Source organism: Xenopus tropicalis, chromosome 3 (genome assembly GCF_000004195.4).
Source record: "Xenopus tropicalis strain Nigerian chromosome 3, UCB_Xtro_10.0, whole genome shotgun sequence".
In the NCBI taxonomy this organism is placed as follows: Eukaryota; Metazoa; Chordata; class Amphibia; order Anura; family Pipidae; genus Xenopus; species Xenopus tropicalis.
The window spans coordinates 98,383,321-98,410,707 of NC_030679.2; the positions used below are offsets into that span (position 1 = coordinate 98,383,321).

A 27,387-nucleotide genomic window follows, 5' to 3' on the forward strand; every position below is an offset into this window, starting at 1 on the left:
ACGAAAAGGTATTTAAGGTGGCCAATTGCAAGTTGTGCTTCTGTTTGACTCTCCTCTGAAGAGTGACAGCATGGGATCCTCAAAGCAACTCTCAAAAGATCTGAAAACAAAAGAATGTTCAGTATCATGGTTTAGGGGAAGGCTACAAAAAGCTATCTCAAAGGTTTAAACTGTCAGTTTCAACTGTAAGGAATGTAATCAGGAAATGGAAGGCCACATGCACAATTACTGTAAAACCCAGGTCTGGCAGGCCAAGAATAATACAGGAGCGGCATATGCAGAGGATTGTGAGAATGGCTACAGACAACCCAAAGATCACCTCTAGAAATGTAGCGAACTGTTCGCCGGCGAACTAATTCGCGCGAACATCGGGTGTTCGCAAGTTCGCGAACTTTTCGCGATGTTCGCAATTTGAGTTTGCCTTTTTTCTCGGCCTAAAAACGCCGCACAAGCCACACATGGCGTTTTTCAGCCTAGTACTGGTGATGTAAGCAAATCCCATTTCCATGGTGCTAATAGTGCAAAATAGCAAAAAACGCCGCGTATTTCCGCTAGGTCTGCCAGCTGCCTTTGCGTATACATAGGAATAGCTTGCGTTTTTACGCAACGCTGTGTCAACAACGTATTTTTCAGAGAAATTTTTGCCCTTGATCCCCCTCCTGCATGCCACTGTCCAGGTCGTGGCACCCTTTAAACAACTTTAAAATCAGTTTTCTGGGCAGAAATGGCTTTTCTAGGTTTTAAAGTTCACCTTCCCATTGAAGTCTATGGGGTTCGCAAAGTTCGCGAACTTTCGCACTTTTTGGCGTAAGTTCGCGAACTTTTTTTTTGAGGTTCGCTACATCCCTAATCACCTCCAAAGACCTGCAAGAACATCTGGGTGCAGATGGGAGTATTTGTACATCATTCTATAATTCAGCGCAATTTGCACAAAGAACATCTTTATGTCAGGGTGATGAGAAAGAAGCCACAAACAGAGTTGCTTGTTGCATGCAAAAGCTCATTTAGACAAGCCACAGTCATTTTGGAACAAAGTCTTTTGGACTGATGAGACAAAAATATAATTATTTGGTCATAACAAAAAGAGCTTTGCATGGCGGAAGAAGAACACCGCATTTCAAGAAAAACACCTGCTACCTACTGTCAAATTTGGTAGAGGTTCCATCATGCTGTGGGGCTGTGTGGCTAAGTCAAGGACTGGGGTCCTTGTTAAAGTTGAGGATCAGATGAATTCAACCCAATATCAACAAATTCTTCAGGATAATGTTCAAGCTTCAGTCACAAAGTTGAAGTTACGCAGGGGTTGGATATTCCAGCAAGACAATGACCCTAAACACAGTTGGAAATCTGCAAAGGCATTTATGCAAAGGGAGAAGTACAGCATTCTGGAATGGCTGTCACAGTCCCCCGACTCGAATATCATTGAAAATCCATGAGATGATTTGAGGGAGGCTGTCCCTGCTCTGCAGCCTTCAAATGTAACTGATCTGGAGACATTTTGTATGGGCAAATGGTCAAATATACCACCATTTAGAATCCAGACACTCACCAAAGGCTATTGGAGGTGTCTGGAGGCTGTTACATTTGCAAAAGGAGGCTCAACTAAGTACTGATATAATATCTCTGTTGGGGTGACCAAATTTATGCACCTGTCTCATTTTGGTATGATGCATATTGCATATTTTCTGTTAATCCAATAAACTTAATGTCACTGCTGAAATACTACTGTTTCCACAAGGCATGTTCTATATTAAAAGGAAGTTGCTACTTGGAAAGCTCAGCCAATGATAAACAAAACTCCAAAGAATTCAGAGGGGTTCCCAAACTATTTCATATGACTGTACATGTATATATATATATATTTATTTTGAAAAACAGTCTGGCTTTTCCAAACAAAATGCATTTTTAACATAATTTAAGTAGCTCTTTTTATTGTTGAAAGGAGTTTTACTCTTTTTAAGGGGATCATGGAGACCCACTTTAAATAACAAGGGGAGACATGTTTAAATCCCAACCCACAGGTTAAGAATCCCTGCTCTTGATGTAAACTCTTGTGTGACAGCAGTGTCTGTTTCTTTGTATAATATCATCTCCTTCATTTTAAGGTTAAGGTGTTCTGGGTATTGAACACTGAACATTACCAAACCCATCAGAGGGTTCCAAGGTATGGTTGCCTACTCCTTCCTCCAGAAGCCACACTGTCTTTATTTTTTTATTTTCTTAAAGGAGCACTAAACCCTAAAAATAAATATGGCAAGAAATGCCATATTTTATATACTGAACTTATTGAACCAGACTAAAGGTTCAGCATCTCTATAGTAATAATGATCCAGTATATCAAAGTTGTTAAAGTGACCATCTTATATTTTGTTAGAAGTGTCAGTGACACTAACATGCTCAGTGGGCTATGGGCAGCTGTTAAGCATCTAAGCTTAGGGGTGATAGCACATTATTACACAGAAAATGAAGTTTGTCTGTCATAGAGGGTGGTGCTACAGAGCTGATTATTAATTTTTTATGCTAATTGAACTGGTTTCAGACCTGTCATGCAGAAATCATCTGTTTTATTTACTAATCAGCCTTTTATATTGTGAAATTTATATCCTATATAAACAGTATATTGTGAGTCAGTCCCTAAGCTCAGTAAGTGACAGCAGCATAGAGCATGTGCAGAGAATCAGCAGAAAGGAAGATGGGGAGCTACTGGGGGCTTCTTTGGGTGCACAGATCTTCCCTGCTAAAGGCCTGTGGGTGCCTTGGGTTGGAACAGAAGACCAAAACGTAATGAGCAACATTTCTAGCCTACGTCTTTAGTTCAGATGTAGGTCTCCTTAAAAAAAAAAACCCTGTAGTTGCAGCTGTGACTAAAGCTACAGCACTGTAGGTCTGAGGATTCTTTAATTAACTGTAATAGGTAGAGCCAGGACAGACTGTACAGTATTCTGGTAAAGGAACCATTTTCCAAAAATAAAAAAGAGGTGAAACGGAAACTTCAAAAGACTTAACATACTTTTTGTATTCCAACTATATTTGTGTTTCAACTTGGCAAAATGTTTTGCTTTAGATTTTGCCAAGACAAATTCCAGCAGGTGTTTTTTTGAGATTAGTATAAAGCCACACTCATTTTTTTAAAATCCACCTCCCTCAATTAGTCTGTATTGAAAACCACTTTGTTTTCTTGTTCCCAATCCCAGCCTGTGGTAGATGTAGTAACTGCCCCCCTATTGAAATTGCTTAACGTCATGCTCTCTTCAGGTTTATTATTAAAGATGTACAGTATGGTTTGCTACTTTCTGCTATATACGCTTGCTGGCAAAAAGGTCCTGGCTGTAACAACCGATGCTCTGAGCCAAGCTGCTTGCTAGTGCACTTGAAGCAGAGTTATGATAGTTGTAATAATGTTAGAAGTACACACTGCTGTATTTCTTGGCGGATACTGGTGTTTCCCTGTTGGGAGAAACGTCTCTGGTTTTGACCTCATACTTTATTCACTTGGGAACAATAATAATCCTTTGTGATGTGGTGCCATAGTTATTATCATGGGTTGTCTCTTAGAGCTGGTTTTAAAGGAGAAGTAAAGGTAAAAACTAAGTAAACTTTATCAGAAATGTCTATGTTAATACAATCATAAGCACTCACATAAACGGTGCACTCTCAAAAAGAAAAAGAAAGACAGGATTTCTTTTCTTCTGTGTCATTTGTCACAGGGCCCCATGGTTAAAAAATGTTAAATGGTGAAAATACAAATGACATATAGGTAACAATTGTTTGCAGTTAAAGGAATACTGTCATGTGAAAACATGTTTTTTCCAAAGTGCTTAATAGAGCGTCTACAGCAGAATCCTGCATTGAAGTCTGTTTTTTAAAAGCTTAAAAGTTTTTTTTTAATTTAATTTTGACATTTCACATGGGGCTAGCCATATTCTTAATTCCCCAGGGTGCCACAGCCATGGGACCTGTGATTTCACCCCCTCCCAGCAGCTGATCAGCAGAACAATGGAAAGGTAGCAAGATAGCAGATACCTGTATTGCTAAAAGTGGTAGATATCAGAATAGCACTCAAAAAATCCAGGTATATATTTATTGGTTTTAGAATAACATTTAAAATGATAAGAGTGACTTATTTGCTATATAAACAGTGTAATTTATAAATAAAAAGTACACCATAAAAATCATGACATAATCCCTTTAATATTCATGTCAAGAATGGCCAACTTGTGCCTTCCAGCTATTGTGTAGAGACTGTTTATTATGCTGTGTAAAATTAAATTCACCGAAAAAAAAGCTGTGTAAAAATGGAGAAGTTTGCTGTCTGAAAACCAGATCTCAAGCCATTAAGTTCTAGCGGAAGAAAAAAAACACATAAAAATGATGCGTTTTTTCAAAGCATAATAAATTTGCCCCTGGGTGGGGATGGACATCCATGATTTGTGTAGAAATTTTTTGATATTATGGCTCCAAGCAAACCATATGTACTTGAGTATAAGCCGATCCGAATATAAGGCGAGGTACCTAATTTTACCTAAGAAAACTGGAAAAACTTATTGACTCGAGTATAAGCCTAGGGTGGGAAATACAGCAGCTACTGCTAAGTTTCGATAATCAAAATAAATACAGATAAAATTACATTAATTGAGGCATCAGTGGGGTATATGTTTTAAATATTTATTTCAAAGAAAAACAGTAAACTAGTTCTGTAAGTGGAGAAGAGGGTCAACAAAAACAATATGGTATCAACAATAAAACCTTAAGAGTACTACCTCCTTAGCTCAATCAGTAACCAAGCTAAAACACAAAGGGGCCGATTCACTAAAGGTCGATAAAACAAGTGCTATTTATAGCATGCGTTAAAAATATTATCTCTTATTTTTTGCAAGTTAACAATTGATTCACTAAAAGGACACTTGTCTGAATTAAGAAGTGCTGTTCTTGGCATTATTTATCTGGCGATGAGTGATTTTAAGCGATATTTTAATGCATGCACTATAATTTCCGAAGCATGCAATATTTTTCGCCACACTTGATATTTTGATATTAGCGCACGCTATTACGCACGTAGCAGTTATTTTCTGTAAATTACTGATCTGAAAATTACCATTTCCCTGAAAACACAAGCATGCATCACACTAGGAAGATCACATACTTGAAAATATCTGACTGCAAACTCCATCTTGTCACCACAGACAATCACCAGCTGCAATTTTGTTCAGTAATGCCTACTCCTGGGAGGCATTAAGTTTCACAGTAATTATCGCCACATTTTATGCGTTTAACGCTTCATATGTGTTTGTGAATCATGAAGGATGCTTTTTAACGCAATAACGTATGCGATAAGCGTTAACGACCTTTAGTGAATCGGCCCCAAAGAGTTAAAATCCTTCAAAACTATATATAGTTTATATAGAATATAAAGTGCAATGTCTAGTGCAGAATGGGACATGTGAGAATGGTAGATTAAGCAACCACTCCCTCTCTCCCTTACGCGCCGGCACCTCTGTGTCCAGCGTGAAGGATGCCAGCATCACGCTCATTGCACATTGGCAAACTGGCAGCAGACCCGGTCCCAAAGGACACATAAGGGGAAATAAGTATTGCGACTGGGAGCAGGCCAGGGCACTGGAGGGTCTGGTTGCAGGCGGCCTAATTTGCACACAAAGGACAGAGGGTGCTAGTCTGGAGGGAACCATGGCACCCGACTCAAGTATAAGCCGAGAGTGACTTTTTTAGCACATTTTGGGTTCTGAAAAACTAGGCTTATACTCAAGTATATACAGTAGCTTCTTAATGTCTGGAGCAAATTTGACACTGCGTGTTAAATCACTTCTAATTTGCAGCTCTCTTTAAGTTATCAGTTGGAATTACTTCATTTTGAGCAAGTGCCCACTAACCGGATGTAATGAAGAAATGCTTGTGCTATATGCAGTGTCTTAAACAAGGCCAGGCTTTTGTCGGAGATAAGCAAGCAACCACAAGGGTGCAGGGGGACTACTTGGCATTGGAGCCATTCAGTAACTGGGTTTCTTATCTAACAACCTACATTTGGCCCTTTATAAAAGCTTCTGTTGGAATCCAGATACTTCCCTACTTGATCTGTCTGGCTGAACCAATGTTCTGTGTACCAGAGTATCTCCTTGCATAGCAAATGTAAAGGGACATTTCCGATGATCAGATTTGGATTTTTAATACAATTACAGGATTATGTTAAAAAATAAATAAGAATTTGTGCATAACATTGTAAAATGTTTAATGGGGTCGTAACTCTAAGGGGCTGATTTACTAACCCACGAATCCGACCCGAATTGGAAAAGTTCCGACTTGAAAACGAACATTTTGCGACTTTTTCGTATGTTTTGCGATTTTTTCGGATTCTGTACGAATTTTTCGTTACCAATACGATTTTTGCGTAAAAACGCGAGTTTTTCGTATCCATTACGAAAGTTGCGTAAAAAGTTGCGCATTTTTCGTAGCGTTAAAACTTACGCGAAAAGCTGCGCATTTTCCTAGCGTTAAAACTTAACGCTACGAAAAATGCGCAACTTTTCGCGTAAGTTTTAACGCTACGCAAAATGCGCAACTATTTACGCAACTTTCGTAATGGATAGGAAAACTCGCGTTTTTACGCAAAAATCGTATTGGATCCGAAAAATTCGTAAAGAATCCGAAAAAATCGCAAAACATACGAAAAAATCGCAAAACATACGAAAAAATCGCAAAGTACTGATCATTACAAAAAAAACGCAATCGGACTCCATTCGACCCGTTCGTGGGTAAGTAAATCAGCCCCTAAGGAATGTTGAATTCAATAACATTTTTATTCAAATCATTTTCATGATAATTGGGTTAGTGAGGTAGTGCGTTGCTTGAGCCTGCCCTTTGTATAGGTGAGGGCCATCTGATCTTTCATTTAATTCTTCTACAGATTAAGGGAAGATTATTATGTAAAAAAAAGTATATGGTTGTATATGAGGTCATTGCAGAAAATATTTTTTTACTAACCCTATTTGAATCAGTTGTAATCCCCAGTGTGTGTGTTTGGGTGGTGACATGATCATTATCTTTTTAGTTCTTATTACTCATGTGACAGCTGACAGTATAAGTGTGTATGAGTTTGTTGTGCAGCTGTATGGCCAACACAGTTTCACTGAGTGTGTAAAACCCTCTCCCTGCTGCACACATGTACTGGACCTCTAATGTATAATGGTATAATGAGGAGATTGTTGTGTAAGATAGACCTAAAAAGCCTGTCCTTTTTCACTGATATCTGCTATAACACAATAGTAATGGAACAGTTCATGATATGTCATTTAAAAGTATGCCCAAAAGGCTTATTCTCACTTCTTATGCATTAGTGTGTAATTTCTGGTATCATTCCTTGAAATAAATATTGTGTGGTATTCACATCTATTTTCGTTCCTGGCTTCTCCATAGTAAAAAGAACAATGGGGAAATCATCTGAGATATGTTTTTTTTCTCTAGTTCTGACAAACTGTGAGCTTTTTCCAAATTTTTTTAATTTTTTTATTTTTTATCTCTCATGAGAGAGAAAAAAAGCTCTTGAGAATAAGTGTCGTTGTTCTACAGCATTTCCATTTAAGAACAGCAATAGCTGAACTTGTGTGTCTTGACAGAAGTGGAGAGGATGACATAACACACTATCTGACATGGCAAATCAGTACCTTCCTTTAAGGATCTGAGCTATGCCGTGATTCATTATGAGCCCTGAACAGCTATGGAAACAAAGAAAAGGGTTCTACTTATCTTCTACTTTGGCAGCTCTTTAGAATATTATAGTGGGTGTTGCAGTAATCTTTAGTCTCAGTTTACAGCTAACCAAGGGCTTTTCTAGTTATTACTGGGGATATTGTAGAAAATTGGAATTGAACAGTGTGTCAGAGGTATAATAAAGTCACCTTGGACATTCTCCATTGCAGGCAGGGGTCCAGAGTCATTTAATTGGGTTGGGACAGGATACATCCTTTACGAGCCCTAATTAGAGTACAGAAGGTCTCACTGTAAATCAGTTTAGCTTCAGGCTTGAGCTTGCTTGCTTCATCTATACATCCAAAACACTAAGGCACCATAAAATGCATGTTGTCAATGGTAACACTAACAACCTTTGCAGGTATACCCACATAATAACTGCAACCATTAAATGGAGATAGCAAAAATATATAGACTTGAATTGCTGTCCTTCCAAATGTTGCTTTTGTGCTGTGGCTTTGGCTTCCAAATGGTGAAGGTCACCATGTGTCTGTATTGCTTATGTACTGCAAGATCTGATCTGCACAGCTGCTTTGGCTTGCATTCCCATTCAACTGTCTTTGCATCAACACCCTTGATTTTTTGGCGGCTAATGTGACTAGTTTGATTTTGTCCAGTTAAGGTCAATTGAAAAGAAGGGAGAAAAAAATGTGCTATATGAACATGCATTTCCTATTTGGCAGGAGGTCTAGCAGTGTATTTGGAATGGCTGTTATAAGGAAAGGAAGGCAATACACCTAGGAACACAATTATATTTTCCCCTATGTGAGGAATTGCTTAACTTTAGGAGTAAAATCTTCCTTTCCCCTGGGCTTAACTTTACATTTTAACGGCATCCAGTGTAACAGAAACATGTCTGTAATAGAATATGCTGCTAATTATAATAACCATGATAAAAACTGTAATATAAACTGGAGCAGTACAGCTGTGGAATTCAGGCACCATGAATCACTGCCACATATAGTTTCCTATCAATTAGTTTTTGTTTTGTTTTAAATGCTTGAAGCATTGGAAGATGTAATGACTTTCCTTCATTCCCAAGGAGACCAGACTGACATATGAATCTAACCAGACTTTCCTGCTTCAAAGTAACAGGAGGTCACTGAAGGAGGAGAAGAGGTAAACATGGTGGCAATGCACAGCTCTTCCATGACTGAAGGCATTATTTCCATGATTCATTGTGCATTTTGCATTATTCAGTTCAACCTACTGTGCTAATAAATGCAGTGCCACATCAGAATTGTATTAGCACTTGCTTTATTAAATGTGAGGCAAGGATAGGCAGCCATGGGTATGCACTGGTAAATGATGGAAAGATACTGGTATTCGTTTTAATCTGTAAAATAGCAAATTGTCCTTGTCCTGATTATCCAGAGCAAATCCTTTAACCAAATACTTATACACTGTACATGAGCTTATTTACCTGGGCAGTAACCTGTGGGGTTAATGAACTTTGGCAGTAACATTACATTAACATTACATTAACATTTATTTATAAAGCGCCAACATATTCCGCAGCGCTGTACAATAAGTGGGTTACATACATTGGACATACAGAGTAACATATAAAGCAATCAGTAACTGATACAAGAGGTGAAGAGAGCCCTGCCCAAAAGAGCTTACAATCTACAAACCTATGGAAACCAATGAAATGTTTGCAACCTTTTGGTTTACCTCCCAAGTGCAAATTTACTCTGTGTCCACGAATGAGCCCCAACATCTCGGAGCCTGCATATATAATATAATAATATAATACCACATATGTGGTATTGGTAAGGCAGCAGGGAGGAGGACAGAATTATCATTTGGCACCCCAGATCACTTTGGCCCCATACAATGTTTAGCCCCTTCCACACTTTTGCTAATTTTTAAAGTTGACCAACTCCACATAACTTTTTTTTAAAAATTCCCTGCATGTAAAAAGCCTTTTTCTGTGTCTGCTCTAACTCTTAAAGCTAATTTCAATTAATTTTAATGCTCAAAACTATTGTTTACCTCTCCCTGCCCTGGATGGTATTTTTGGTGTTGGGCCATGACCCTCCAACAAATTAGTCTTTTTAAATATTTAAAACTAGTGCTCTTTACAGCAGGTATACAACTCCCATCAGTGAAAACCCTGCACTGACCTACTCAGGGCGCTGGGAGTTGTTTTCTGCAGATGCATAGGTGGGATAACATTGCCATATCCAACTCAAAAATGCAAAGTTTAATTCATACAACAGCTGTTAGAAGGGACAGCTGCTTTTCTATAGAATGGATTGTTTTGCTCGCTAGTCATGGAACAGAGTTCAGAAATACTTAGAGAATATTTCTGCCAACAACCTCACATGCACAACATAAGCTTATTCTTTAGGGCTATGAGAAAACCAGTAAAAACAGATTAGCAATGCTTATGTGATTAAATACACATACACCTCAGTGTGCAGAATGCAGGTCACGTCAGTGTTAGCTATGCACTTTTAGCCGCAAAGTATCTTCCAGGTAGCACACCCAGCTGTGTGTGAGAAATAACAGGGATGAAGGTAAAAAGTAGCATTAACAGAAGCAAAACTCATTTACCATGAGCTGGCATGTTTCTGTAAATGGTTAGTCAACTGAATAAGATGACTCCACTGAAACCTCTTACCTTTTTGCTAACACCAGTTTAGCTGCAAAGACTAATTCTTGCTATGAAGTCTGAAAATTTGTTAGCTAACCTTGAGCAAGGATACCAGTCTTTTTGTTTTTCTCAAGATAAGCTGTAGTAGGGCTCAGAAAACCATAGAAATTAAGTTTTTTTCACAAGGACAAGGTCATTTTCACATACCTTGTATGTATGATCCTATGTATGATGATTATACACGTTGTGGAAGTTGGTGAGTTGTAACTATGCCTTTTCCAGGAAAGACTTTTAAAAAACTGGATATTTAGCAGGAGGGAAAATCAGTCAAAGTTGTTGCCTTCAAAATGAGACAGCCGCTTTATTAAGAGGCTTATTAGAGAAAAAAATTATGTGAAACATAACTTAAGTTTTTTAAAGGTGGCACAGGTATGGGATCTGTTTTCTGGAAACCCATTATCCTGGAAGCTTCAAATTACAGAAAGGCTATTCCCCATAGACATTATATAATCAATATAATTAAATTACTCAAATTTAAAAAAAAACATTTTTCCTCTGTAATAATAAAACAATATCTTGTAAATAATTCTAACTAACATACAATGAATCCTTATTTGGGGCAAATTTGAATGTAAATTATTTTTAAGTAGCCTTAAGGTATGGAGATCTAAATTATGGAAGGACCCCTTATCCAGAAAACCTCATGTCCTTTGCATTCTGGATAACAAGTCCCATACCTGTACCTTTATTGGCTGACTAAGAGGAGCTTCATCCTCATGCAGACATGGGGGCTGATTTACTTACCCACGAACGGGTCGAATGGAGTCCGATTGCGTTTTTTTCGTAATGATCGGTACTTTGCGATTTTTTCGTATGTTTTGCGATTTTTTCGGATTCTTTACGAATTTTTCGGATCCAATACGATTTTTGCGTAAAAACGCGAGTTTTCCTATCCATTACGAAAGTTGCGTAAAAAGTTGCGCATTTTGCGTAGCGTTAAAACTTACGCGAAAAGTTGCGCATTTTTCGTAGCGTTAAGTTTTAACGCTACGAAAAATGCGCAACTTTTCGCGTAAGTTTTAACGCTACGCAAAATGCGCAACTTTTTACGCAACTTTCGTAATGGATAGGAAAACTCGCGTTTTTACGCAAAAATCGTATTGGATCCGAAAAATTCGTACAGAATCCGAAAAAATCGCAAAACATACGAAAAAGTCGCAAAATATTCGTTTTCAAGTCGGAACTTTTCCAATTCGGGTCGGATTCGTGGGTTAGTAAATCAGCCCCTTAGACATGTGTGAAAGTGCAGCTAAATAATTCCCCCCCTTGCTGTATTTTGCCTTCCTGTCTCCAAAAGCAAGGAAGGTTCAACTGTAAGCAAAGGAATAGTCTTTCTATTGCCGACTGACATTGTAGATAGGCTAAGGCTCATCCACGCTCCATTGTCATTGCTCTCGCCACTCTACATTAAGCATTGGGGGTAGAGTGCAGGGACGAGGCCACCAACCGGGTTGCCTAGGGCACCCCTGCATGCAAGAGAGATAGCTTTATAATAGATAACCATATTAGAATACAATTTAACACTACATGCATTTATGCAAATTTATGTAACAATAAAGCTCATTAAGTTTCTTCATTCTCACTCTATATTTGTTCCATCTGTTACACTGGAGTGACAACATATCTTTCACAGTTCAAGGGATCTCTTCAAAGATATAATGGCTAAAAAAAGAAATTATAAGCTGGATAAAATAATAATAAAAAAACAACAAAACACAAATACAAGAGTATTGTAGAAATGATACCTATATTGGCTAACAATAGGAATACATTGCAAGCTTTCGGAGCTCTAAGGCCCCTTCATCAGGCTCCGAAAGCTTGCAATGTCTTTTTATTGTTAGCCAATATAGGTATCATTTCTACAATACTCTTGTATTTGTGTTTTGTTGTTTTTTTTTTATTATTATTTTTGACACTGGCTAACACGGTACTACAGTTTTTGTTTTGTGATTAAGCTGGATAAAGAAATGCAACTTTGATACTATTCAAATGCCTTATGAATTCAATGTAAATTTACAAGCCTTATAGATGCTGAAATAAATCTTCAAGCAGCACCATTGCAGGGCAATTTAATAGGGTTATGTTGACCTAACAGAGCAAAGCATTATCTCCTACTTGATACTGTTAAATATAATTAAGTAGTCCACATATCTACCCTTAGCAGTTGAACTGAATCTTTTTCCATTATCTTATAAAATTCAGCTAACATCTGTAACTATTCAGGTGGTATTCACAGGTACTTCAGCAAGAACATAACTCAGATATGTGATTTATTATCTGGAAAACCTCGGACCTGGGGCTTTCCACATTAGGGGTCTTTCCATAATTTGCACAAGTAAACATGGTGGCAATGCAAAAAAAATGTTTTAACATTAAATAAACTCACTAGGATTCTTTTGCCACACATATGGATTATAATAGTTTAGTTACCATAAAGTACATAATCTTTTAATATGGCAGAGAAAAGGAAAATCTGTTTTTGTTTGAAAAGTACTAAGAAAAAAAAAGGATTTTTCATATTATATGTCTTTTTGAATAATGGGTTTTCTGATAATAATATCACCTGTAGTATGAAAGTGATCATATTTATTAAAAGTAAAATGTCCAGCACTGATGAGAAGTGCATATAAATTCAATAGAAATGTTGGGTTATTAATACCTTATTACTTATCTATGTACTTATTTGAGCAGGGCCTCTCAACCTACTCTTTCTCTCTGATAATAGTAATAATTATAATAACTCACCCCTTGCTTATTGCAGGGAAACGTATTTTACTGTTATCATTATTATTAGTGGAAGCATTATTTTAATAATAGCTGAGAATGTATCAGATGTATCTTTAATAATAAAATGTGCATGACAATTTCACTGATAATATAATACTTATTGCTTTGCAATAATTTTTATTTTTTTTTGTTTTAGAAACAGAACCCGAGGTCTAATAAGTCCAGGATCCTATGGGTATGGAAAAGTGCCGTATGGATTGCCACTACAAAGGGATACAGGTCAGGAGGCTCGGAGAACCCGGAGGCAGCGTCAGTCAGTTCGCCAGTCTACTTATAAACAGAGTACAGATGCACTAGTTAACCAGCGGCAGGCCACCTATTCACAAGTGTCCTCAGTACCCCAGGGCTTATACCCAGATATTTCCAGACATGGGTTGGCATCCCTCCAGCTATTGCAGGAGAAACCGCAAGTGCCACGTGGGGCCACAGCAATAACATGCATTGGACCCTACAAACAGTACAAGCTGTGTAATAAAAATGTAAGTATAAATTTAATGTGTAATTATTTTTTAAGCTACTCTATCAAACCTTTAAGCTTTTCGTATGTATCTAGGCACTTTAATTACTAATATGAAACAAACCCTAGTCATCCACAGAAAGATGTATTAGATTTATAAGGATTTAAAGGCAATACAGTTATAGGACCTGTTATACAGATGCTTAGGACTTGTTGTTTTCTGGATAAGGGGTCTTTCTGTTATTTGGATCTCCATACATTAAAGGACATGTCAACCCCAAAAATATTTTTTTGCCTAATAAGAGAAAACATAATTCTAAGCAACTTTGCAATAACCATTGATTACAAGTTTGTAATGGTTTTTGAGTTATTTGTATATATACCTGCTATTAAAAGCAGTGTTTGTCTGTCCTTTCTATTCTCTGCCTTGGTGGCTCTGACTTTTGAAACAATGTAACACAAGGCAGCAGATTTTTTTTTTACAGACCTAACTTGCGGGAGGAGCCTGGCACTTGCAACATTGTTTAAAAAGTAAAAACCAGGAGTTCAGTAAATGCTGCTTTCTATAGCAGTTACATTTGCACATAACTTTTAAAGCGCTAATCATGTTTAATCATATTGGAAAGTTGCTTAGAATTATGGGTTTTTTTTATTAGGCAAAATTTTTTTTTTTTTTTTAAACATGATTTAAACACTAAACAAAACCCGACATGATTGCTTTACCTCCAATAAGAATTAATTATCTTAGTTAGGATCAAGGTATGGGACCTATTATCCAGAATGCCTGGGACCTGTGGTTTTCCGGATAAGGGATCTTACTGTAATTTAGATCTCCATAACTTAAGCCTGCTAAAAATCATTTAAATATTGAATAAACCCAATAAGCTTGTTTTGCCTCCAATAAGGATTAATTATATCTTAGTTGGGATCAAGTACAGGTACTGTTTTATTTCTACAGAGAAAAGGGAAATCGTTTTTAAAAATTGGAAAAAAGGAAGTTTACTAAGAGAATACATCAGTGATATAGTATGTCTCAATATAGCCTAATATATACATGGGCCAGGCTGCAGCATTGGCTCACACCAGCTTTGTTACAGGCTGTGTTGTGGTGTTGTGAACTGGCTATTCCTTTTTTTTTTAAACATTTATTAAATATGTATACTCACACTATTAGGCAAACTAATAAAAGCAAATATTTAATGTTTAATTTACAAAGACCCTATTTTTTTTAACCTATAATCTGTGCCACATTTCATTAATGTTTTGCATGTCAACCTGTATTAAAAGGTGGAGAATAAATATTTAAAATTGGCTTATAACCCAAAATGTTCATCAAACAATTTTTATTTGTGTAAAAAGAGGAACTGATTTTTTTTTTGTAAAATAGCAAGCTAACAATTTGTTTTCAAATATAGACATAAAATAGTAGTAGAGATTATTATTAACATTTATTTATAAAGCGCCAACATATTCCACAGCGCTGTACAATAAGTTTGTTTAACAAATGGGCTTCATTAAATTCATATATTCATCAAGATAAGTTCTGCTAAACTTCTTCTTGCATTCCGTGGCCCATCTCTGTCTTACTGTACCTTTTGTACATATATAGCTTTCTTTATATTGTGTGTAGATTTGCTATGGCAAATATAACATTATGGAAAGATAACAGACCTGGAAAAATCTAACTGTGTTACCCAATTAATTACCTAGGCAAAACTTGCAGTTTAGAGGCCCTCAAACTCAATGTTGCGGTGAAAGCGAGCTCCCCAGTGGGTATTAATACGCACCATAAAACCCATATGTGCAGCTCACATTAGCTCCATTGCAACATTGGTGGGCTTTACTGGAGAATCTCTTCAGACTGAACCTGTGAGAATGAATGACCTTTTTACATTTTTTGAAATAATGAACGTACTATAGCAATTACAGACACACTGAGACACATTATTGACTTCAAGAAGGGCAGAGGTGAACTAAAGGAAAGAGGAAGTTGAAAGAGTGCAGGGGCTCATTGACATCTAAAATGATTTAGTTCTATATCTTTGATTTACATGTAATGTTGTTGTGTGTATCTATAGCTACAGCCAATAACATCATTTCAAATGTGTTTTTGCTTGAGAATTAACGTATACTCTGCCAGAAAACATGTGGCATTAATCATCTTCCTGTAAAAACATTTTTGGAATTTTTGTTTTTATGGAATTGGAATGAAAGGGGCTCAGGAACTTAACTAGACTGTTTCTTTCCTTAGTGGAGACCCTAGATTTCAGCTCATGTGCTTGTTTATGCACTACAAAAAGAAAAACAATATAACATGGCTACTACTGTTATCCAATAGGATGCAAGAATTGTATGCTTAAATTACAAAAGGGCTTCTTATTGGCCAGAGGAATCTACTAAGAGGACTAAGGAACTAAAGGGCAGATACTCTCAGGGCTAACTATAATGTGTCCTTGTTATTACCCTAATAACATACATATAGTCCCCATAGACTAAAAGTGATATCTTGTGCTAAGTGCTATGATGACATTTTAACACAAGTGCAACCTCTAAAGCCTATTTTATATTATTGTAACTGCACATAACCTCACAGCATATGAAGCCCTATTTCCAGAGTATTCTGCACAACTTACTTTACATAAGCACGACCATTCATTATTGTCTCTACAGTTTGTAGTATAAAATATAAAATCCTGTTTAAAAAAAAAACAGAAAAAAACGCTCATTTGGCATTTTTAATGTACATAACAATTTGTGTCCACTTCTTAGCATATATTCTTTATCATATAGGAGAGAGTAGTTATGTTGTTTTATTAGTTTTCTGCTGGTGTTAAAGGCCTGAACAACTAGAAAAATTGTTGTTTAGTTGTATTATCAAAAGGTGACAACCCTAGAAGATAATTACCCTGTGTGTAATTTTGTATATTTGTAAGATTGTACAGTGCTGCGTACCCTTGTGGCACTTTATAAATAAAGTTATACATACCTATATATAATTTTTAACGCTTCTTTTTATCTTTCATAGATAGGCCTATTCTGTTCTGATTCCCCAGCCTGAGACTTTCTGTTTAGTTGTTACTGCTCCATAGAGGTGTGGTTTTCTAATTCCCATTCCACGTGTGCTTTATACACAGGTAGTGTTCATAGGCACTTAGCACTCAAGATTTTCCCAATAAGGGGTAGTACTACACACTGAAAATCTACTAATACTGTGATGCTATTTGGCATATTATATATCATGCACCTATGCAGGAACTAGGCACTAATAGGAATGGGATATTCCACCCTTATCATAGTGGTTCTTGCACTGTACTTGACTTGCAAAGCAGCCTATCTCCAGAATAATGCACTTTTTATATACCCTCTATTTGAGCTTTTTAGCATTTGGTTATGTGCATCTGATCAATTTAGCTTTTACAATAAGAGACATGATCATTTTTATTGCTTTATTTTTATGTATATATATAACTTTCTGTATGTGCTCGCAATGCCTACAGTGATGATCTTTTTGAAAGATCCACTTGTACTTGACTGTTGGCCTGGAAGGCCTTGGAAAAAAGTTTTATCCCTGATGTTGTGTCATTGAAGCACCCTTTATGTGGTGGCACCTGATAATATCCTGCCGATTTCTGGGAGTTGTAGTCCAGCAAGATTTGGGTGAAACAATACCTTCCCTTAAAGGGGGAAGGTTCTGTTTCACCCAAAGGGGGTTTGCAGGTTTCTGTTGAATAATGTTTCAGTATGGGGCCAGTCCATAAATGTTCTCCTTATGGTTCAACTTGAACCTTTCTGATGTAGTAACAAGGTCCTTCCTTGTGGCAAACAGCTGTTAGAAAGCTTTCACATACCCAGGCCCAGAATTAAAAACTGACATTTTTGGAGTTTCTTGTGTCAGGTGAAAAACCTTATAGATATTTTCAGCCGATGGTAAGTCAGCTATATATAATGGTTTTTGTGATTAGGAATTTATGGGCCAAAACAATAATATAGAGGCAAACTCAAAATCAATTTTTAAAACCAATATAGAAAAACACATTAAAAATATTTTATAAATCTGTTTTTATATAATGCACAGGGGCCACAGACAATTATGTTAATAATAGTATTATTACTAGATAAAAAATCTTTTTTTAGCTAGAAGTAACCTTCAAGGATCCATAAAGGTCTTAACAAAATCCACTTGGGTGCACATGAAACAAGTCTCTTAGATAATATGTAATTTTGCATTAATTATTCACAATTGACTCCTTATACTTATTTTGGCATGAAAAGCTTATGCTTTTCGATAAACCACTTTCTCATTCTAGCCTGTCTGCCTGCCCGTGTGTTACTTTGAAAGGATTAGAGAATTCTTTATTTGTATTGCAGAAAATCATGAATGGAACTACCAAGAGAGAAGTAGAACAGGAAACTGCCTTTTTCCTTGTAAAATATATTCATTACAAGAATGGGGAGGGGGAGTGAGATAAATAGAATCTGTGATAACTGCTGTTCCTACAGCCTTTAGAGAGCTGGAACATGCTCTGTCAAATAAGGGATAGTTTTTCTTTTTGAAAGTCACTTTTAACAAAATACAAGGGTGCTATCTGGCAATTCAAGAACACCACTTTCATTTCATATGCAAAGTTGGAAAGGTAAAATGAAGCTTTAACGTTTTGGAATATGAAAGTATTTTGAGGTCACTAAAGGATGTGAGAATTACTACATTTCTAGGGCTGATCATAATCTAGCAGTAGACTCGTCTGCAAGTTCGGAGATACTTATTCATCTGACTGCAGCCACCTGTCTGTGCCACAGCCATATGGGAACTTGCAGAGCAGTTTAAAAGACATTGTTGCCACATGTCTTCCCTTAAATTAACTATAAGCCTACCCTCCAGAGAAATAATGCCCTTTGCTAAACTTTTAAAGCACAAATTCTGTAGATCTGTGGCATCGGAAGGTTAAGCAATAAGAATCTTTGTTCATTGCTTTAAAAATGTAAATTATGTACAGTTTGGATATTTTGTTTTTTTGCTTTTCATATTTTCCCATTATGTCATTCTTGACTATGCAGGAATTAAAGCAATGCTTATAGTGGCATTGGCTTAATAGCATCTAAGAGGGCATAATGGCTGATAGTAGGGCAACACTGTAAATGCACCACTGTAAATGCACCACTTTTTATCCTTGTTGCACAGCCTGCAGCCCTTCTCTTGCATTGCTGTTAATGTACAGCTCTCAGTAATGACAAATAGCTTCAGACTTTTAGGGAATGCTGAAATATCTAAATAAACAACAGTAGAATAGTTATAGGGCAAACGGGCCCAACATTTTCTCCTTTGGCCAAGACACCACTGGTATTAACAGATAGCCCTTGGGGGCATCCATAAACTGCAGAAAGTTATTGACCTTTCTGGAATAAATATCACCTTAATGCTGTGATATCTCTGTAAGACCACAGAATGCAATAAAAGTAAAACAGAGCTTTGTCAGTGATTGCACCCTAGTGAATACTTAGCTATTGTTGACTGTCATTTAAATGTGACATTTGGAAGTCTGGAACTAATAGTATTTTATTTCATATCTGGATATATGCACGAAAGATGTGATTTGGAAATATCTTGTTTATAAGACCAGGAACAGCAGTAAAGACTTGTGCAAGGCAGTTTTAGTATTGCTATGTGCTGGGACATGGATTTGTTTTAGCAACAAATGTTTTTCTCCAATAGATAATAAAAGAGAAATCAGCTGCCCAGAAGGAAATCTCAATAACATAAATTATTATCTTGGACACCTGTAAGTTGTTTGATTTGTATACACAAGTCAAATAATACAAGTAACAAGACAACCAGCAAGTAAGACGGTCTGGAAGGTATTTACCATTGGCTTTAGTAAAGAGAGAGCAGAGAGAGTAAATTCACTAGAGTAGCTCAGCATGAATGGTGCAGTACTACTAATATTCCCACGGTATCCCCAGCTATGTCAAACATAATTCCTCTATCGTGCAGATATCCTCAAAGCACAGCTTTAGCAAAAATATACACTTGAATTGTACTGTACATTTATGCTTTGCTATTATATAAATATATGCAAAATTTACTTTGTGGATTAAATGGTCCATTTTCTCCTGCTCTGGTACATTATCAGCTCAGCTACCTTTTATGGTTCCTTAAGGTTCAGACCATGCCATCAGCCTCTTCTCTATCTACACTTCTTAGTTTGGAGACTGTATATATTTCCAAGGAAGCCAACAACACCTGTGCTGCAAATTTATATGTTACCAGCAAGTTTTCAGACAGCAACTGAGACTGATTCCACATTCCTTACAAAATTCTGAGAAATATGCCAGTAGAATAGAAATAGAAATGCAATGGAAATACTTTCACAAATACATGGTAAGCAATGCTTCTCTGCTCTTCAAATGTGTCTCGGGGATCTATTATTATATTATAGTCATAATATTAAGGAATGTTCATTTCTGTGACACTTGCCAATCATGGTCTGTGTTTCAGTGATGGTTTGGAGACGTAAGGAAAATGAATGTATGATCCTCTGGTTATGGGGTTGAGGTCAGGGGTTCATAAATGGGCATATTTACTAAAGTGAAGTAATTTCACCAAAAATGAAAATTACCCACAACATTACCAAAAGGAGAATACAACAAGTTTTGGCAAATGAACTTTATAGTTGGGAAAATTCTCTTCAAATTTTAGTAGTCTTCTCCAGGTGAAATTTTGATTATTATTATTGAATATTTGGCAATTTACGAAGAGCCCAAGAATTAATATTTACCAAAATAAATTTCTCCAGGGTGAGGCTGGTAAACTACCTTTATAAAAATTGAGCAGCCACTTTTGCATTTCATTATCTACAGCATCTTCTCTTTGCTAATATCCCATATGTATGTATGTATGTATATCTTTATTTATAAAGTGCTACTTATGTACGCAGCGCTGTACAGTAGGATACATTAATACAAACAGGGTTATTTAGATAATAATAGATAAATACAAAGAATAACAATAAATACAAATAAATAAATAAAATATATAGTTGCAATAAGTTAAGAGTTAAAGATACAAGAGGATGCAGGTCCCTGCCCTGTAGAGCTTACAATCTATATGGGAGGGTAACTTACAGACACAAATAGACAAATATAAGTGCTGTAGGTCACAGTGGGTGACCCGACAATATAAGTGCTAGTTCCCAGATCAGGTGCTGTGCGAGTGCTCCAAAAGGTAGTCTTTAAGTTTAGTTTTAAAAAGACTGAGGGAGGATTCTCTCCGGAGGAAATCAGGGAGGGCATTCCCAATGTAAGGGGCAGCAAGGCAGAAAGGTTTAAGGCGGGAAACAGCAGTAGTAGTGGGGGGCGCAACCAAACGATTGCTCTACGAGGAACGAAGGAGTCGGCCAGGAATGTATAGTGACAATTTTTAGTATATATGGGATGTGTTATAAAATGTCAAGTTGAACTCTGGTGAAGTTAAGCATGGAGAAAATTCACACTTTGGTGAATATGCCTCATTGTCTCCACATGCTACCTTTGTGTGGAAATTATACAGTAAGGTCGGGCAACAGATTAGGATGCCCCAACATTTAATATCTCCAGACATGAGTGATGCTCAAGAAAAAAGGCACTTTCTTTTCAAGAAAATTCTGCTACAATTCAGTCCATTAGTTGTTATGATTGGATTGTTTTTTAATACTCCCATTCAAAATAAAGCCCCATTGCAGACCCTTAGTGGGTTAAATATTTTATTTGTAATGTGTTTTCTGAATTGTTAAGTGATCCCCCTTCCATTCCCAGTTGTTGGCATTATATGACTCAAGTGTGAAATCACACATTTATTATGGCCTTCCAGACAGAGTGTACTGTTAAAACATAATATCTTGCATTTTTAATCTTATCTTTGTTATGTTATTTTGTGCATGCATATTTTTTTCCCAGAGAAGATAAAATGCCTGGCTTAACTGAGAACATATGCTGCAGAAAGAGTTTACATGGTTATATTACATGGTTCTTTAAAACAAAGGAACACAGCATCTTTGGGGTCACTTTCATCATGATAATGGTCTTTAAAGCACATTGAATATGGCTGAAGAAGCACTGGTGAATATGAATGTCTGGAGTCCTCTGGCAGGGTTAATACTATAATGCAGCACTCCTAACCTAAATGTAAATGTTACCTCTGATCTATGCATGTGAGGCAAATACGAAGCAGGCACTGACTCGTTACTAATATCTTCTGAATTAGAGCACATTGAGATACTCTAACACTGAAATGGAAGTTTCTGACTCCAGTTCAGCCTTTACAATGAGCAGCTGTGTTTGTGCATTCTTGGGGATGAACCTTTACACCTAAACATAGGGCACTTCTTATTCTTAGGCTGAATTTACCTATCTTCCTCCCTTCACCCTTAATTAAGAGATACATTCTTTTGCATTTTAAAGACCATTAAACACATTCCTTCCTTGACACTGGCTGTACAAAACCTACATTTGGTTTATTCTTAATGCTCTGCCTGGGAGATATGACTGGCATTCACTTATTGTTAACTATGAGCTGTAATCCATTCTAACTTGTTTCATATGTTGACATACATATTTCCTGATGACTTAACTTAATAGCAGAACAATATAAGATATAACACACAGGGCACATATTTATTTCCAAGTGAAACTGATTATCATTTCTGCTCAAAACAGGAGAAATTCTTATAAAGCAGCCAAAATATACAGCAGGTGCTTGTCTGGCAACCTAAAACTGAAGCTATGCGCATTCAAGATAGTTTTTATATGTAGGGAGATAAAGGTCAGGCACATTCAGTCTCGGAGCTGGAAAGAGGAATATTGAGGGATACTCATAGCAGCAAGTAACAGGCCAAAAGAGTGCTGTCTGCATTTCCAAAAGTTCAAACTAAGGGTAGCAAATAAGCCATATGGCCTGATTTTGGTATATCAGTCGCCTCTTTGTTTTAAATTTAACACAGAGGGCTAACTTGAGAGCAGTAATGTCACTGGGCTGGAAACACAATTGATGTCATTAATTTAAATGTCCAGTATCCGGGATTTCAATTTAAATTCAGCTGAATCCTAGGATTCCAATGCAGATTATGCCTTATCCAAGTTCTTATTTCCATGTGACTCCACTATGTGTACTCCTGAATAGAGAGAATTTTGCTGAAATCTTGACAGTCTTGAAATATTTTATTGCACACTTCTAATTTACATCCCTAATTGATGCATTCTATCCTGTGACAGTTACTAGACCTCATTAGCTAGTCCTCATTAGCTATGGGTATGGAGTAATCAGCTGACCTGGAATTGCTTGGGGTAACTCATATGCTAATGAGCCACTCACATGCTAAGAGCTAATCTTTACCTGATTTGTGTGAGTTTATTTTGTGGCCAATGTCCAATTAAAACAGCAGTTAAGAGTGCAATACTTACATTGATTTTAAACTCACCTTATTTAACAGTTTGTAAATAAGGTCATTGTGTATGGATAGGTAAGATTCAAGACCTAACAATAGGCACATGTTTAGTCCAGTACTAAATTTGGCACCTGATTACGCCATCACGCTCCCACACAGTGAACAAAAATAATACAAGCTTAAAACACTATCTAGTAGATAGTCTAAAACAACTGGAACGTTGAAAACGTTTCACCACTTATCCGAGTGGCTTCTTCAGTTCAAATGACTGGTAGGGAATTCCCCGGCATTTAAACCTTTGAGGGTATTACAGTCACAGACATCCAATCACAATGGTTCCATTGAACTTATTCAGTTAGGTATTGGCTGTAACTGACAAGTTTAAGAAGGCATGATCCAGTCACAATGGTACCATGATTTTCATTGATGCAGGTGTTTCAAAGTTTCTTTCAAAGTACATGACTGGAAATGTGAACTGTTGTGAAACCACCGGGGTAAGGATTTCAAAGCGGCATTCATTGTTGATGACAAGCACTGTTGCAGGCCCCCTCCTCTATTCAGGGATGGTGGCATAAATGGCCACTTTCACACCTCTTTCAAACCATCTGTTCTCTCAATCCAAAATAAGCATGTTACTATCCTCAAAAAAGTGTCCCTTTTCCTGCTGAGTCTTGTCCTGAGGTGTTAGCCATCCGATGTTGGACTATTCTCTTACAGAGAGGCTGTTTTGTCTCCCCAATGATAAGGAAAGCATAGACCACATTACTTATCATGTGCTTTGGTGTAGGGTCTTTAGGGTGCACCAACATCTGTCTCAGAGTGTTGCTGTGTTAGAAAATCACAGGAATGTGATGTTTAATGATGGTGATAGGTGCACTTTAAATGGATTCAAGCTAGTTAGAATAGGAGTTTAAAGTTACTTCTTAACCTGGCACTTGGCATTTAATGTTCTTTTCAACATTAAAGGAACTGCTCTTTACTCATAATTTGAGAAGGTTTAAACTATTATTTTCCTCCTTTTTATTTTTTTCAAGGATGAATAAATGATGATGCCATTGTAAGAAAATATTACTTACTCAGCCTTCAGTGTCGGCCTTTTATATGATACATTTTGCAGTATTTCAGCCACAATACTCCTCACCTGAAATACCGCAAAATGTATCAAAAATGTACCTTCTTTTTTTAACCCATCTACAATGTTATAATCTCATTACAAGAAACCAAGAGGGAGCTTGACTTACTAGCTGGTGGGTTTACTATTGAAGCAAAAATAACCCCTAAATGTGCTCATAATCTGTACAGAAAGGTATTTAAAAATTGTTTTCTAATTGAGCAGATATGGTACAGGTTACACTCAGATGACAAATGAACTGAATGCAGGCTGCTTTAAAGATACTTTTTATAAGATAAATGTGGTTATATGACAAGCTGCAACATTTATTAAAATGTATTTTGACCTTCATAACAGTTGTTCGCTTCTCCTGGAGCTTGTAAAACACTACAATATATCAAGGAACACTAAAAACAACATTTTTATTAAGAGGAAATGAAAGGCAAATTATGTATCCCCGAGGAACAGGAACAAAACCATCTAGCTCTTTATCATTGGCAAGAAGAAAAGCAATCTCTTGCTGAAAAAGATTGGAAGCAAAATAAAGCTACATACTAAAAATTTATTTCTGACTTTGAATTCATCAAAAAATATATGTATGTATTACACAATTGTGACATCTACATTAAAATAGTTCTGTTGTTTTATTTGTGAATAAGATAGTAAAAAATTAAACCTAGGATTAGTTCTTAATGCAAACGCACAAGAGAAGACCATGTTACAGTCACCTGACATAAATATGCTTTGTCAGATACATAGAGATTTGTAGTTCTTTTACACAGGTATGTTGTTAGTGTTTAGCCTAAATGTAATAGGAACTAAGGGGCAGATATGTAAAAAAAATGTGAGTTTAGAGCTTAACACATAAAACTCCACCCACGTTCTGTTCTTCCCTAAAAGATTTTGAGAAGTGTATTTATCAAATGGTGAGTCCTAACTTCATTGAGAAATACACTTCTAAAAACCCCATAGAAATGAATAAAAGATGGATGAGTTTTGTGTTAATCGCTAAACTCACATTTTGATAAATCTGCCCCTAAAACACTGCTGTGTGTCTGGATGATTGGAATGGATTGTTTTTCTCCTAGCAACACCAAAGTTGACCAGTGTGTGTGTGTAATACACACATATGTTTTCTTTCTTAATGGTGAATCCTGACAGATAAATAGAATGGGCTACATCTAGATTTTTGTTGAAGAATCAAACACAAACTAACCCACGAACGGGCCGAATGCGTCCGATTGCGTTTTTTTCGTAATGATCGGTAATTTTACGATTTTTTCGGCGTCTTTACGATTTTTGCGTAAAAACGCGAGTTTTTCGGCGTCATTACGAAAGTTGCGATTTTTTCGTAGCGTTAAAACTTGCGCGAAACGTCGCGCCTTTTAAGTTTTAACGCTACGAAAAAGGCGCGACTTTGCGCGCAAGTGTTAACGCTATGAAAAAATCGCGACTTTGCGCAACTTTCGTAAAGACGCCGAAAAACTCGCGTTTTTAAGCAAAAATCGTAAAGACGCCGAAAAACTCCCGTTTTTACGCAAAAATCGTAAAGACGCCGAAAAAATCGCAAAAAATACGAAAAAGTCGCAAAATGTTCATTTCCAATCGGATTTTTTCCAATTTGGATTCGAAATCGTGTCTTAGTAAATCAGCCCCATACTGTATTGTTTATAGTTCTGGTAGTAAAGCAATGTTAGTCACTACTTCTATCCAGTTTTCTACCCCCACATGTTTGTTTTGACGTATCACTGCTTCACTGTTGTCCATGTTGCATTATGGGTAAAAAAAACTGATTTCCTTCTAACATTTTCTGTAAAAGATAAAGAGGAAAATGATGCACTCCATAGAGCAAAGACACTAAGGACAAATGCACCGAATATATAAATACCATTAGCAATCTGATGGAAGCAAAAAGTTAAAGCTGAGTTTAAAACATAACCTGCTGAGTAATTATAAAATTAAATTGCAGCAATATGATTTGGACTATATACACACTATGCACATTAAATACGCACACATTACTTGAACATACACATTAAATGTACATACATATATGCATTATGTACACACACACATTTAAACAGAATTTATTTTGCTACATGAGTTACTTTGAAACTCTCTTTTAACAGTAAAAGCTTTCTGAACCCAGCAGGACCACAAATGCCTTGTTATAGACTGTATTACTAGTAAATATAAATTATGTTGAACCTTCTGCAATCTGGGTTATACCAGTAAAAAGTAAAGTCAATTTGTTTTCAATATTCTTTATAATAATCATGTGTGCATTATGATGTGGTTAAACTTGCTGGTGTTCTGGGTGGCCCATTTTAGTTTAGTATAGCATTCTAATCTTTTATAATCAATTGTTTAAATTCTGCTTCTCGTTTATTGTATTCACTGTGTCCTCTGAATGGTTTTATAAACAACGCCGCATGTACAAGTAGCATTGCATAAAGATATACATACGTACATTTAAAATCCTACTAAGTGCTAAACCCTTCCAAGCTGCCCAGCATTATCTGCCTGTGTGTGGCCACAGCAATGCACAGACACATATGACATTGTTTTATTTAATGTATATGTTTTAATTATATTTCAATGAAACTTCTGCAGAAACAAGGGGCAGTTGATCTCAGACAGTTTTAAATTAGATTTATGATTACTTAGGCCAGTTATTGCATCTATGCCAGGGTTTGGATATCTGATTTATGTAATTATCTATAAAATGCTGTACAATTCATGTAAGTTCATGTTAAATTGTCCCAAAACAAAAATAAAAAAGAAATATGAGACAATTATCCTGTTTCCTTTGCAAAAATGTTGGTGTGGCCATGTCTGGGCAGTTTGGTACCTGGCCTCTAAGAATTCGGTTTGGCCCAAGACTATTATGAATTATTTTTTTTATCAAAAAAATATGTGAGGCATATTCATACTTAATGAAAAATCCTTGACTTTGTCCCACTACTTGTTTCAGTCACTTATGTTTCAAAAAATGCACACATATACAAAATGCAATTCTGAAGAAAAAAGCTTTGGGCTTGTTTACTGCACTTGGATAGTAACACATGGCAACCAATCATATTTTTGTTTTAATTCACATTTATTTAATTCATTTTGTGCTGGCTAAAAATCTTAATTATTGAGTGGTTGCCATGGGTGCAGTTTGCCCAGTGTTAGTAAATTAGGTGAGCAGTGT

General features: G+C 36.5%; 1 protein-coding gene across 1 annotated transcript in view; it reads left to right on the forward strand.

The window, feature by feature from the left end:
* The window catches only part of thsd4 (thrombospondin type 1 domain containing 4), a 354,761-nt gene that overhangs the window by 84,348 nt on the left and 243,026 nt on the right, over positions 1-27,387 (forward strand). The window contains exon 5 of the mRNA XM_018092415.2: positions 13,344-13,686. Coding sequence (XP_017947904.2) covers positions 13,344-13,686 — 343 coding nt within the window. The remainder of the gene's footprint in view (positions 1-13,343; positions 13,687-27,387) is intronic.